The sequence below is a fragment of the Corvus hawaiiensis genome, chromosome 6, assembly GCF_020740725.1.
Source record: "Corvus hawaiiensis isolate bCorHaw1 chromosome 6, bCorHaw1.pri.cur, whole genome shotgun sequence".
NCBI classification, from domain to species: Eukaryota; Metazoa; Chordata; class Aves; order Passeriformes; family Corvidae; genus Corvus; species Corvus hawaiiensis.
Window position 1 is genome coordinate 41,961,741 of NC_063218.1, and position 15,807 is coordinate 41,977,547.

The 15,807-nt window shown below is 37.7% G+C and overlaps 1 protein-coding gene across 2 annotated transcripts in view; it reads right to left on the minus strand.

The window, feature by feature from the left end:
• EXT2 (exostosin glycosyltransferase 2) overlaps positions 1 to 15,807 on the minus strand; it is a 73,409-nt gene that overhangs the window by 39,167 nt on the left and 18,435 nt on the right. For both annotated transcript variants that reach the window (XM_048307130.1, XM_048307129.1), the window contains exon 8: positions 1,078 to 1,209. In XM_048307130.1, coding sequence (XP_048163087.1) covers positions 1,078 to 1,209 — 132 coding nt within the window. The remainder of the gene's footprint in view (positions 1 to 1,077; positions 1,210 to 15,807) is intronic.

The window sequence follows — 15,807 nt, forward strand, 5'->3', positions numbered from 1 at the left end:
ATTGTGAAGGTGTTAAGATGTTCTGATTCCCTTCTTGTGGAGTACACACTTGTGCAGATTAATTTCTTCCTTAAATACTGACCAGGGCCACATTTCCTCTCCAAGAAATGACAAAAGGAGATTATTAATGCCTTTGGCTAGGCAATGGAAACACAACTTCTGAAGCACAGCAATGAGCTTCTAACTCTTCCTCAGCAATTGTTCACACTCCATCGGCCGGAAGAGTTCAAAGTAAAACACACTCTGCTCCTTAGTACTCCTACCCAGCTTTCTTTCTCTAAACTATCATAAAGCAAGACAGTTAACAAGTTTGGTTTTATTAGTAAAACAACACTATTTTTTATATTTTGACACAGAGAAAATTAACTGATTATGAGTGAAAATCATCTACAGAGTTTTATATAGTCAAAAATCAGAACCAGCTGCTTGGTGCAGGAGGTTAATTAATACTGCACCATTTTTTCTTAACAGAAGTGAGTTCAACCAGTGAAACTTTAAATTAAACCAAAAACCCCCCAAAAAAAAAAATCAGCAAAACTTTGATCATCAGTTTCTGTATAAGATAAATTGTTAAGAAATAACATGGAGAAAATTATAGGCATAGGAATAATTAGCTATTTCAACAGAATTATATGAAAGATCCTTGCAGATTGTTTGAGATCTTCAGCATTTCCACTATTTTCTCTGCAGTCATACAGACTGTGCCCAAATACTTGCAGTGCTCCAAACTCTCCCTGAATTCAATAGAAATAAAGTGTGTGTGTGTGTGTACGTGTATGCATCAAGGATAAATAAATAAATAAATAAATAACCAAGGAAGCAATTTAACATGTGCAATAGCAAATTTAAAAGTTCTCATCTTAGTGCCAGGACATAAAATGAACTGCTAGTTATTTTGCCAATTGTCATAAAATATATTAGCTTCATCTGTGCAAGTTACCAGCACAACACATACACACACAAACTCACATACACAGAATTACTACCAAGTTTCATAGTGCATACCTTTTATACGAGGAAAAAACCAAAACCAAATCCACAATTTGCTTTATGAGTAAATCAAACAAATCAACTTACCACAGCTGGGGGATCATTCCATTCTTCATAAGAAATGGCAGCATATGGGTAAATTCTATCATTGATAATCTGAAGGGTAGCAAGAGCAATTGCTTTCATCGATCGAAAATATGCTTCCCAGAACCACCTTGCCTGTAAAGAGAATAAAATTCACTTTCACATTGCACAGATCCAGTGCTTAACAATCAATTTTGGCTTGCCATGCACAATCTGTTCCATGCAGTCTACATGTCAGGTGGAAATTAAATTAGGAGGCATGTTTATTGTAGATAGAGTATTTCCATAAAGCCTGAAGGCTTCAAACTCAACTCCACCCCCTAAAAGGACTCACAGCCAATAAAAAGAAGCAGCAGCATTATTTTGCAAGTGAGTAAACAGAATGAGAATATTTGAAGGAATCAAGTATTTTTGCACTGATGGGTATGTCCAAAATGACACTGTTCTGGAGCTTGTCATCCAGAGAGAGTGCAAAGCAACATCAGTTTAGAATAGAATCACTTCCCTCTCTTATTTCTCTTCCTGGTAGGACTTAACAGCTGGATAACAGGCTGGTTACCAAGAACATGAAACAAAAATACTACCACATTCAAGTGTAAAAGCAGAAGAATTATATAAACAGGTAAGAATAAATAAAAATATACTAAATAAAGCAAATTCCACATGCTAAGCAAAAGCATTAGTATTTCTTTCCCCATGCCCCATTCCTTAAGAAAAATGTATTATCCAGAACTCAGCAGCAACCTATCTAAAAAGAAAACCAGAAGCAGATTAAGAATTAGAACGGACCAGAACAGCTAACTTCTCTGTTCAAGTATGCTAAATAAACAGAAGTAAGAACACAGATTCCAAATTTTATTTTAGAACAACTGCTGTAAGCAACACTAAGTAGGAAGGAGAAACTATTTAATGTAACCTTTTAACAATATAAGCAATTAAGTAACTACTAATAGTGTGAAATACAAGATTATGTATTCCATTGTTATTAAATGACAGCATTCCTATAATGTTCTAAGGTTCTTTATTAATACTGTAATATCTAGTATTATCTAGCATCATAAAAATCAAAGATGGTTTTCTTCCTTCAGCAAAACTAGGATGGATCTGATCCAGCTTCTCTTTGCTTAAAGAATGTTTGCAGTGTCAGGCAAGATCACACCTTTATACCAGAAGCAAATCTGGAGAAGAGGGCAGAGGGAATTTATGTTTTATAGACTAATATTTATGTAATTAATTTTTTGCAAAGAGCCATAAAATGTTCCCACAGTTAGTTGTAATATTTTTGGAGTTGTGTTTCTTTAAGGCAGAACTCAAAACCTTCTAAGGGGATTTGAAGTCCCCAAACAGATGTTTCAGGGTCTCATTACTTCCTCCCCACCTTGTTTGCTTTTATAAAGCAGAACTGATTAACATGGCTTGCTAGTGTCTGCTGCTCCACATGCTGAGTTACTAAATATTTTGGGAAAGTTTTCTATTGGGAAGATGTATGTTGATTCCATCTGAAATGTATTTTCTACTCTTCGTGGTGAGGTTGAAAAGCTTATGTTGGAATGTAAGAAATAAAGGGGATAAAAATCCCATGAACAAATTTGTGGTACAGGAGAGAGTAACAACAACAAAAGAAAAAGGTTTCTGTTACAGACTCCTGTGCCAACTTTGTTATTATTCTTACCTAGCTTTACTGAGCTCTCTGTTTCTCTTTTCCATATCTATGAATCCAGAAAACTCAAGAGTAACTTCAATATACTAAGCAATGTTTATAAGGTATGGTAATTGTAATACACTAATTAGAGCTACCTGAATGCCTTTCAGGATCTTGAAATAAACAATACATAAGTCCAGACCTTAGCTTTCACATAGCATTCATTACACACAGACTACAACTATGATAAAGTCAGGCTTCTCCTTTAAACTTGAACTGAAATTAGCTTCTCGTACTCTAGAAACCTGCTTGATGAGGTTTCCAGATTTTTCTAAGGAAGCACACTATGTGGACACAGACTTGTAGAGAATGCTAGCTTTGTACACACCTAAATATTGCTTAGGCCATGGGCAACCTAGGTGGTAAACAGAGATCAAACATCTACTTCATGTAACTGCCAAGACAACACAGAGCAATGTACATTAACCTGTATGGCTTACGAGGAATTGAAAGCAGAAAGAATAGTAATTTCTCTTCTAAATTTCTGGATAAAGAGAAAATCTAGGATAGATCCAAAATGAAAGATAGAAAAGCATTACTTTCTATAACAATTTTACCGACGTTTTGAAGAATCAAATCTAGTGTACTGTATGACTTGATTGACAATGAGAAATACATTATGTTATTGGGTTGCCCAATGGGTTGGAAGTGACTGGAAACTCTCATTACACAATAGATTGCCCATGAAATTAATTCATCTGAATTCAATTCCTGCAGTAAATTTAACAAAGCCATGACAACTTCATTATGGAAGCCAAAGACTGAAGGAATTGGAGACCAAATTCTCTCCTCTCGCCAAGCAGTGAGTGCTGCAGACCAAGTTCACAAACACAGGCATGCCAGTAAGTAGTTGTAAATTGTTGCCCTTCCTTTCTTCCTTCCTCCTGCCCCACTTTCAACTGCTGCATCCTCATTAGATGAGCCATAAAAACCTATCACATTCTGTAAAGGCCAAAATTTCTTAATATAATGTAGCGTTATTAATTTATCTCTACAAATACACATGCACACCTTGAGAAAGACAAGCAATATCTGTAAGACAGATGTTCCTTAAACCAAGTAAGGAAGCATCCAGCCCCAAAGTTCAATTCCACTTGTTTTCAGTTCCAGGATTTAGTTCAATCAGACTATGAAGAAACTAAACAGACAGTATTCAGCACATACCAGCACAGGAAAGAGCTTGGGAAGGGAGCATTTGCACTTATTTAATACCAGACAACAGGCAGCAGCATGCAGCAACAGGGCAGCCTACTCATAGAAAGTAAGATTTATTTAGGTAAGGTGCTTTTTTCCTTAGAAATAAACACACTGGGGGGCCCAGCATCTCTTTACAAGCTCTTTACAAGCCAACATAGCATCAGGTTACAGAATGCATTAATATAATGTTTATCAGTTCTAGTGTTAATGCCACTAATGGTGCTCTGGTGTAGAGTGCAAGACAGATCAATGTAAATCTTTTGATTGGTTTGTGAAAAAAAAAAAACCCACTGGGTATAAGGCAAGGAAAGGACTACCTTCTGTAACATTTAGATCCAGGGGAAAACAGTCCATGAAAGGAACTTTCTAGCCTCCTGTCTTTTCACAGCCCATGATTTGGTGGGAGTTGGTAAAAGCAGCAAGAGGGGAAAAAAACAAAATTCACAAAAGAGTAGTAAAATTTAACTGCCCATAAACCACCACTTTTCTCAACTTTTAGGTCAGGCGCCATGATGCTGTGAGATTCTGCCCCACTGCAGCAGTTCAGTGTTCCCAAAATGCCTTGAAAGGGTTTACAAGGCCTTGAAATACAACCATTTTCACACCACCTATGGTGACTCTACTTAAATACTTTCCCTTCTTAATGACTCTTGGTGTTCCTGGTTTTTACTCCCAGCTGGATTAGAGAAGTCTATCTAAGCAAAAGAGTGTGGCCTACCTGCTGCAACAGCACTGGCCTGGAAACTTGGTGATCTTCCTTTTAATCCTGGTTCTCTTACTTATTTACAGATAAAAGTTTGGCATTTATTTGATTTCTTGTTTCTGCTTCAGCCTCTCAGCAGTATGTGTAATATTGACCTCAAAGAGATGCTGTGAGACTTAAACATTCTAAACCTTTCAAATTTAGGGATGGACAGACGAATAGAAAAAAAAACCCAATAAATTTATCTTCTCCTTTTATTTGTAAATAGAAACTTTAAACTAGTAAAACACTTAGCTAAGTAACTGAAGTACCTGACTGCAGTAACCCTTTGCTAAAATGTGTACCTTCAACAGGGATACAAAAAATATTACAGTAAATATCTACAGCTCAGCTGTGCACCTGACAGCTCTGGATACAGAAGAGCATCCACAAAGACCTGCTGAAGTCCTATGTCATACTGTAACAAAGCAAACGTTTTCTAAGGTATGAGAGACAGCACGAGTCAACTACTCAGATTGGTCCCAGGCAACCTCCCCTCCCCCCAAACTATCTGCATTGGGCAGGAGGATTAAATGGGCTACTGAGGTTCAAGAGAAATTGAATTTTTGTATGTTTGCCCTATACTAAAAATGCATATGAATGTAGCTGATGTTATAGAATAGTCAGATAGCAAACCTGAGTTCTCAAGAGCCCTACTGACCTCTCCTGCAAAATGGGACTGAAGAGAGTGTAAGTTTCTCTTTTGGAGCAATATGCATTTTATAAAAAGTTTCCCAAAACAAATTTTGGGTTCAGACTGAGGACCCTACAGCCCCAAGTTCCCACATTTTTCTGCTTATAAATTGTAATCTGCACCCTCTTTCTGTACTGTTTTACTGTTCCTGCATCTGGTTCCCTGTACCAACAGCTTCCTTGCTGATCATACTACTACATACTCTTTTAGTATGCAGTTCTCCAGCAAAGATGATACCAGCTGGGCCAGCTAAAACCAGTGATATCTTTGGGTCTTTTACACAGGCTTATAAGAAAGAAGAAGACCTCATACTATTAAGAATTCAGCAGTATTTTGTTGTTTCTAGAAAACTGTGAGAGTTTGAGATTAAAAAAAAATGTTTGATTAGTTTAGGAACCTTGGCAATATCACTCAATCATATTCAACACACCTAGAGCTGGCTGGCTCATTCTCACTGTAATCAGTGCAGGAAAAAATAGGGCTATTCAGGCAGAAATTTAGAGCTCTACTACCTTAAAATACCTTCTGATAAATCTGCTCTTCTCTTGGTAAGGGAGCATGAGAGGATAAAATAAGTGACTAGCTGTAGGTCATGGTCCTTCTTCCCCTTAAAGTTCTGTTTTCAATAGTGACCTGAAGTTGTCTCATTTTTCCCAGGGAGGTGTGAAGATTTGAAATGCAAATCTAGGCTACACAAATCTACACAAATGTAGGCTACACTACATTTTTCAAAAATAATTCATGTGTTTCAGCCATAACAATAAGAGTTAGAGAGCTGTGCTCTGAAAAGCTGTCTCACTTTTGGGGTGCCAGTACAATTACCTGAAACTGGAGGTAAACTCTTTAGAAATTGCAGTCTGAAAGTAAAAATTGGTTTCTCATCCCCATATATGGACTATGCAGGAATTTTAAAAGCTAATCCATTAAATCAATTAAATATTGGTAAAATCATGCTAACTTGCCTAAAACTGTAAAGTTGTCTGATTTTTATGTTTTCTAGAATATCAGACTAAAAGCATCTTTCAAATTCAACCTAAACTGTCTGTGTTGCATGTGGTTCTCACTGCAGGCCTATCCAAGAAAAGCAGTAGTGCAGGCAGTATATAAAGAGTGCTCAGAACATCAGCATGTCACCTCTACAGCTAAAAAAATGGAGGTAAGCAAGTAATTGAAGTTTTGGAGGCCCCTGATCACTTCAGATAAACACTAATCCATAATTCAGCATCAGGGTTATCTAAACTTTAAACCAGAAGTTCCTCTGCAAGGGAAAAAACAGGAATGAGCAGTAGAACAATGCAGGGCACATACTGTTGTTTCCAGTTAACTAAGGTTTGCTTCTAATGTAACCTGACAATAATAATGTAATAGTAATCTGACAATAATGTAATTATCTTAATATTATTTCTGAACTTTCATTCCATCTTTCAACTCTTGTTCCTGAGTTATGCATGACTCTCAAGTAAAGCCCTGAAAATACTCAATTCATCGATTTCATTTATACAGATTATATGAGTGGCCTGTAGAGGAATATTCCTTAATTACAAGATACTTCAGCAGTATGAGCAAACAAAACAATAATTTGTATCATTACAGTCAAATATTTTAAGAAAGAGATTCTAGACAGACTTTTCATGGTGCTGGTTATTGTAATTCAGCTTCCAAAACAATCTCTTCAAAAGTGAAGCAGTAAGTGGCTTTAATCCTTTGGCTCAATACTCTCTGCTGCAGTAATTTCAGCTATGAAACAAGCACATTTGCCTCCTTCAGATACAACAGAGAGTGAAAACTGAATCTTTCCATTATCCAAATTTCTTTTTTTCCTTTTTCTTTTTGAAGCTGCCAATTCATAAGGGGACAGAGGTCAGAGTTCAAAATGCTAATCTTACCCTTCAGACACCAGCCACTTGGGAGTAACTCACTTCTAGTCACTCTCAGTTTTATTGCTGGAGACTACTTGCTGACTCTTAGAAGAGTTAAAAGAAAATGTTAGTGCAAGCTCAGATACTAAAATTAAGCTTCTTGCACTGCAGCCTTCCTCAAATTCTCCTCCTTGGTGGTTTGAAAAGAATCACACCAATTGTAGCAATCCATATGTACAATACATACTGTGCATACATGAGAATGGTTCTTAGAAGCATATCTGTTAAAGTTAACATTTTCACTCTTGCTTCCACACTTCCACATAATATTGGGAGTTTGAGGGGTTTTTTGATTTGTTTTAGGGGTGGTGGGTTTTGAAGGTTTTTTTTGCTTTGGTCTTTCTAAGGTTTTCATCTTCTGTTATGAAGAGCCTTATTCTGCTTAAATATATGACACAAAAGAAGGTCTTTTCAATAAAAGAGTTCTCATTCTCTCCCATGAAGTGGCAACTTTTTATACAGTTTTGAAATCCGGCATTATCTTTACCCTTAAAATATGGATTTCCGCTATTCCTTGTCCTAGTGATAGCAACTTAATTCTAAGAATAGCAAGAACACAAGACTTGAATAGATAAAAATATCACTTAGCACTGGTGCTATCCCCTCCCTCCATACATTTCTGCACCTCAAACTTGCTTCTTTGATTAATGAGTATGTCAACTTAGCAACTCTGTTGCAGAAGGCAACATTGCACCAGCCAGGAAACCTAACTTACTGTCCTGGCACCCTACAAATCCATGGTCAAAATACATTCCAGTTATGGAGCCAACAAACAGATACCAGCACTATGAGCAGCAAGGAACCAGCCCATTCTCAGCTTTGGCTGGAAATACTGTTGCAAAGTATGGAGACAGAGCCAGAAAAAAAAAGCAGCAGGATGAGAGGAAAAAGCAACAAAACCATAAAAAAACCTCCAGCCAAACAAAACCCTGAAGTTTCACGTAGCATTTACAGCTTTAAAAACATGTGATATAAAAAATTACTACCATTTTCTGAATTCCCCTTGCTCCCAAAGAGCTTTCAGTTGTGTCTTCCTATTTACAGGCAGATGGCATGTGTTGACACCATAGAAATAACACAGCTGAAAAAGAGAAATACAGATACTACTCTAGGTTCCAGATAAATCATTATATCTACATAGTCATTGATAATGATGTGAAAACACAAAAAATAGCCCACTCTCTTCCCTCCAGTTTCCAGGAGTTTTTGTGGCTCCCTAATTCCTCCAATTTCACCAGGCTATTACCATAAAGGAAGTGGCAGGCACACCTAACCTGGGAAGAAGTCAAAAATACTTGAACCTGTATCATCTTTATCATGGTGTCTGTCCTCCACACACTCCTTTAACATAAAACCAGACCTACAGTGAGCTAGAATTGTGTTATCACTGATTCAACAGCAGTCTGGAAAACAACAGAAAACAAATATGTGTATGTAATTGCAGGGAACATTCAACTATTGCATGACCAGAAGTTGGGGGGTGGGAGGATGTTTTATCCACATTTCTTGACAAGTGATGGACAGCTCCTGAAACCGAAAGCAATAGGTTTCTAGTCCTAGGGGTATTGCCTTCAAATATGTCTATGTTCTCAGGGTAGATCAGTTTTCCCTGCTGCAGGCATCCTGCTGAGAGGTGAGGTCCCAAGCAAAACACAGGAATCTGACTGCAAGTCTTTGAGGTGGCAGGAGCCAAGGGAGGTTCAAAGACAAGGCTGGCTGGTGGGCAGCACCTCTGAGTACTGCAGAGGTTAGAGGTTAGTAAAGCAGGAGCCACTGGCCAATAAAACAGTGTTTGGAGAGCCCACTCTATAGATAAATTGGGGATCTGTTTACACCTTTCCCAGCTTTCTGAGTTACACACACTGATGCTTCCCACTGTGATCTTGTCCTGTGTCCACCAGCATCTCCCTTCATCGGCAGCTGCCCTGCTCTCTGCTGGTTGGCTTTATAACATAGCTAAAGGATGCTTGGAAACTTTTAATCAGCATCCTGCATCAAAAATAAATAAATAAAAGCACAACTGCTTTTATTTGTGTCAACTGCTGCAATAAGATCTGGCTTGTCTGAGATTTCCCATGACTGCTGTACTAATGCTGGGAGAATAGAAGCTTAAATTCCCTTGATTAGAGAAGCTAAACACAAAGCAAGCTCAGTGCCAATCACACACATGAAAGGACAGCTTTTTGAAGGAAGAAAAAAAACTCTAGGTAAGGTTACCACCATATTATAGCTGTCAAAAATCAGCACATACCTCAATTTCAGAGCTTAAGCTCTATACCAGGAAGAACTTGCCCTTTTGATGAAGGCATGTTTTGCTCAGTTTCCTGTAAGCTATATAGCTCTGTTTTATATAAGCACAAACATAATACACATACCCCCATACACACAGTTCTCAACATTGGACAACTTTAACCACAGACATTACTGCCAGCATTGCTTGAATACAAATATATCTTACTGACTTCTCTGAGGATAAAAGCTGAAGGACCGGCAGTCATGAGGTTTTTTTCCACATCTACTGGAAAAATTCCATTTAGGACATGGTGCTGCTTTTTTCCTCCACATCTTAAAAATAACTGTCTTAGCTTGGGCTATATAAAAATACCTCATCCTTAGTGGCTCAAACTGCACATGGTTGTATGGCTATCTGATGAAATGGGGAAGGTGAGTATTAACTGCTGGTTGTGATAATACTATGTGGTAGTCACACTACAACAAAACAGGACTGAAAATAAATATACATTAAAAATCATTGATAGACATCAACAAGAGTTATTCATTTCTTCTTGGTAAACATCTGGAATAGCATGCTATTATTTACTGCATAAAGCCAAATTTTGTAAAAAAGAGAAGTAATATCAAAGATAAATATTAAAGCCTATGTAATAAGCCCTTGCTACAAAAAAAAAAGGGAAGTACTCCACTAAAATTTGCATTTTTATCATGTATTAATCTTTTGCTTCACCTGAACAATTAAAAAATGTGACAATAGAGTTGTTTTCCCTCTCCCCTTGATACATGTTGGCTACTACTAGGTAGGAACAGACCAGAAACTGAACCAGTGGTGAGAGGAAGAGTGCAGGGCCTGGGCTGGTGCTGAATCTTACTGAAGCATTTCAGAAAGTTGCTTAATGGGTACAGTACTCATGCTCAGGCTTAACCTCACGACCTAATCAGGATTGGGAAAGTTTTTTCCAGTGTCACAAAGGGCACCATTGATATGTTTTGCTTTTGTTTGCTATAGTGTTGGAATGCATATTTATGGTAGACTGCTGTGGGGGGAACAGAGATTCTGTGGACCCCCTGGGACCAGAATTCCACTACCAGAGTCTGGTTACAGGAAACCGTACTTCTTAATCTTAACCATAATCTAACAACTTCTATCCATGATTCCCTACTCCAATATTAGCATCCTAGAATATGCACACCCTCTACAACGCTTCTCTCCATAGCATATCTACAGAATCAGGATTCTCACCAGGATTCAAAGACAACTAATGCCAGGTGCCATTTTAATTTCTAAAGAGCATTCAAAATTGTTGCTAATAAAAAAAAAGGGGAAAGGAAAAGGAAGAAGCCAAACTCCAGATACAAAGTACACCATTTGCAAGCTAAGGGGCACTACAGTATATTCCTAAAACAGCCCACTATTCAGTTTGTAAAAGAGACACATAATTTTCCTACCTTCAGCCATCTAAGAAATTATTCAATATATCTGCATAATTTACAGACAAAGATTAAAGGAAAAGCTGTCTAAAGATTATCTAGCAGCAAATTGTTTCTATAGAAAATATAAGACCTTTCTAATGTAAAAGCCAAATGTCTTCCTACTGTCTTGTAAGATGCATTTGATATAGTCATTAAAACAGGACGCAGATTTCTAAATTCCATTATTAATATTATGATTTGACCTTGTACAAGTTATTTACATAATACAAAATGGATACAAGACCAAGGTGTATTTACTACTCTTTTCAATATACTCACATGCAAATTACTACAGCAATGCAGAGTATTTATGCTATATAGATAAATGCTAAAGTTGTAACACTTTCAATAATTAAAGGGGGTAAGCAAAGCAAGCAAATTTGATAAGGAATGTGATGCAGTACAAACTGTACAGCAGCAGAGGGAAAGCACAGAGTAACAAAGAAAGAGTGGAACACCAGGAGATATGCTTAATCATCCATTTGTCTGCAGCTAACTGCTTCATGTGCATGACAGAATATTTTCAAATATCTTTCTGAAAGTACATGCCTTTCCAATTTCTGGATCATCTGGTTTATCTGTAGTCTATCCAAGTTGTGTATAGCAATCTGCAAAGGGTAAGTACCAAAAATCCACTGTGCAACAAGATACAGACTCTTAAAACACAGACTCTTAAAATCTGATCTGAAAAACAAAAAAAAATTATCTTAAAATAGCATAATTTTCCTCTTACAGTCAAGTTTAACCTTTTATTGTTTAGAAGCTGCCAATGTAGATACAAAACCAGCCCAAATGTATCCCATAAAAATTATTCATGGAGGTGCTGATTGGTCTCAAATTTCAGAGCTCTTTCTCAGAGATGCCACGAAGACAGTTTTCTTCATTCTGAAAAACAACAAGGCAGGACAGGCAAGAAGAAAAAAAAAATCTAGGATAAGGATACTCTGCAACAACTGAAGGGAGTGGGGAGCAATGAAAGTCTCATATATAAATGCCAAGGATTCTACAACTCCCATGGTGATCCTGGCAGCAAGCCAGGAAAAAGTTTTTTCTTTCCTTTGCTGTTTGCAGCAACAAATCTTTCCTCTGGGGGAGGGGTGAGAGGGCTGGAACTAACTTCACTGCATCTGATAATATGGCAAATTGTCCAGGCCTGACATTTATGGGGGACCCGGAGCTTCACTGAAGCACTCTGGGAGGATTAAAGCAGGGTTAGGCTCTGCAGTCGCACTCCTTAAAATGCTACAAATGGCAGACAGATGAAAGTTCACTTAAATTTGATAATGATGATTCTAAAGAACCCAGAGACAGAAGCTGTCCCCTGTCAGGGAAAGAACTGCAGCTGTAAGTTTAATATTCTCATTAAAAGGACTTGTAAAAACCTAAGTATGCTCAAAGAGCATCTAGTGTCCAGATATTGAAATGAATTTCTGTTTAATTGGTTAACAAGACCTAAATCCCATCTCTTTCATGTAAGCTGCACCACCCACAGGAAAACTCCACCACCCATTTGCTTTAACTCTATCCAAGACCATTTCACTGCAAGAATGGGATGTTTCACACGCCGGCAGTGATTGCCTGGAGCCAGCAGAAAGGCTCATATAGCTGTCAGCAAGCTGATAGGAGTTGAAATTACTCTACAGAGCCCTCTTTAAAGAGGAGCCAAAGAAGCACATTAAATGAAAGGGAGGAGGGTCAGAAAAGCCAGCCACTCATGTTATTTTAACGTGGCACTAAAACAAGTCATTGATTTACGCTTGTGTCTTCAGCTCTGTTTGACCTGGAGACTGAACTTTTCTTCAGGTCAGGGCTGAGGCACATGGGATGTGCACAAGAAAAACCGCAACAGCTTGTCCAGGTATCCCAGCTGTGGGAACAAACATTGTAAGCTACATATTTTCTATGTACCTTTTTTTACACTGAATTTACATCCTTTTTTAGCCTTTAATTGTCCACACAGGCTAAAAACACAAGAGGTTGTGATTACCTAAAACTTCAGGTAATGGAAAGCAAGAATGATACATGGCCACTATTTGAGAGGGTACCTTGTGGGGCTTTGGGAAAGTGAATTACATATTCATCCAAAGAAGGAAGCTATACATCACTTTCAACAGTCTCTCACTGAAGTGTCTGGCAGCCAGTGAGGTCAAGATGCATTTTAAAAAACACTGATTATCTGACAAGGTTATTACACAGGGCAATATAATACTAAAGTCTTTTGTAAACATGAGTCCTGAAGCTACATCACTGTGCCTGCAGCAGCCCTGACCAAATGGCCTTCTGTTCCCATATTCTCCCTCTGACAATGCTCCACAGGTACCTCAGGAGCCCCCTGCCCATAGACACAGCAGGCATAAGCCACCCCTACCTCAAAGTACTCTCCAACCTCCAGAAGTCTGCAATGCAGGAACTTTTAAGCCAGAGGGTATATCTTTGCATTCATCACTGACAGATTTTCCTTTTCTGGATTTCTTCATTCTGCCTTTTATGTCAATAAAACCCCTTTACTCACACAAAATGATGAAGCAGTGATTCCCACAGACTACCTATTAGTTCTGTGAGATCATCTCCTTTTTTATTCTTTTAGACCAGATTCCAAATAATAAAAGTAAATGAGACATCAAATGAAAATGTATCAAACTATGTACAGTCATATCCATTCACTTTTTTCATTACCTTCTTATTTTATAGTTCTGTATTATATTCTTGCTTCATCATCACCAATCATTCATTTTCAAGATGAAGAGTGTTAGGCTATTTAATCACTCTTCTCTTGAAACTTTTGATCACCCTTGTTCTATTATATCATTTTTAAGATGGGAGAACCATAACTACAGACTCTATTCATGGTGCAGACACACAACAGATTTACATAGTGGCATAGTATTTTCCATCTTGTTCTCTACCTCTTTTCTAAAAATTCGTTGTATTATTTTTTTTTAATATAACTGACTATGGACTTTATACTTTCACCTAACTATTTATTACAGCTCTTCAGAATTCTTTTCCAAGTGATTGCAGCTAGTTGAGAGGCCCTAACTGCCTATGAGAAGGCTGGTTTAAATTGCATATATACCCCTTTGTATACAGAATTTAATTTATCACTTTATCATTTGGCCATTTTGTACCTAAATTTCTCTGGCCTAAGGTGTGCCAGTTCCAAGTAAAACCTTTTCCAAAGTGGATAATTCATAATGGATAAATGCAAGTGGTTTTCTATGACTGTTAGCTGAAGCTGCAAAGTTTCTCTTAAAAGGCCATGTTATTCTGGGGTGCTTAACTCCTACACAGGTACCTAACTTTATGGGATTTCTTATTTCCAACCTCTCCACTTCTCTGTAAGTTTGGTTTAAATTGGGCAGTAACAGAAATCAGAAGAGAAATGACCATGCACATTGTATGTGATCATACCCACGTTTCCCTAGAAAACCAGGATGAAAAGAATTCCCACACTTAAGTAAGAACACCAGCTCTTCATCCTTGTGCCATCAGAGCACACAAAGTCATCCTGTCTTCCAGAATAGATATGAATTCAGAAGTTTTATTTCTGGGAGATGGGGAGTATTACAAAGTCAAAAAGGAACAGGCACACAAAGCCTTCTTTTGAAAATAAACTCCTTACCTAAAATTTCTTCAGGGAGAAAGAATACCTAAATAAACAGAAGAGTAAGTCTTCTTTTCCCACTAGATAGTACTTATAGTTCCTTATTCTATGTCTTAATGAGTCTATCCATGTTAAAAGAGTTCTAAGTATGCTGGTATTAAGTGAAGAAAAATATTTACAAGATGCCTATATATTCAGATAGATTCACCTTACAAAAAGAGAGTGGAAAAAAAAAAGTACAGAGGCTGAGATATAAGCTGAGGAAAACCTTCATGCTAGTTAAAGACATTTATATATCAACTACAGTGCTGAAACATGTTTCCAGGGACTAATGGGCTTTCAGAGCAAAGCTTTAAAAAAAAAAAAAAAACCCGTTGCAAGGGAAACTATACAAGGCATGGGATAAGGTAATACCAGCAAAGTTTTGTTTTGCTTTTTTTCCTATACCTATTTCACTCTTCAGGAGCAAGACAAAATTTCAAATTTTACTCTCTATCATACAGGTCTATTGCATCTGCTTCTTCCCCTCCACTTCTAGAACTTTGCTGTTACCTGGGTGCTGGTTAGAGATGCAGAGAAAATGAAAGCATAAGGATGCAGCATCAAGTCTGCTGGATCAGTAGCTGTGCAGCTAAGCTGCTTATCAGCTCGCCTCTGGGCACTTCTGCCAGTGTTTCAGACTCCATATGGAACTATTTGTGAGAGGGGGACGGTTCAAGGAAGCTTCAAAGAAAATGAGAATGACAACATTACTGCAGAAAACAGACAAGACAGCAATCCCAGAGATACATAAGTTTCATCCAGACTGCTATTAATTTTAGCAGCTCACTTAGCTGAGGCTGGTTTTGATGGTCAGAATGTTGCAGTTTGTAAGAGCTATCACATGTGAGTATCCGGTTTTCAGGGACATAGGCTGTACATGAAGTATTGAAAAATATGTATCAATTTTTTACAACAGTGTAGACTAGGCTACAAGCACAGAAACTATTCTCTTTTGTGAGGACAGACAGGAAACTGGACTGGGAATTGTTGAGAGGAAACTGTTCTGCAAGTTTGAACAACAAGAGCGTAAGTTAATATAGCTGATCTCCAGAGATCTCAGTGCAATCAGGTATTACGTAGGACAGTAGAGTTAATTCTGATTTCCCACACTCAAGCTCTGCTCAA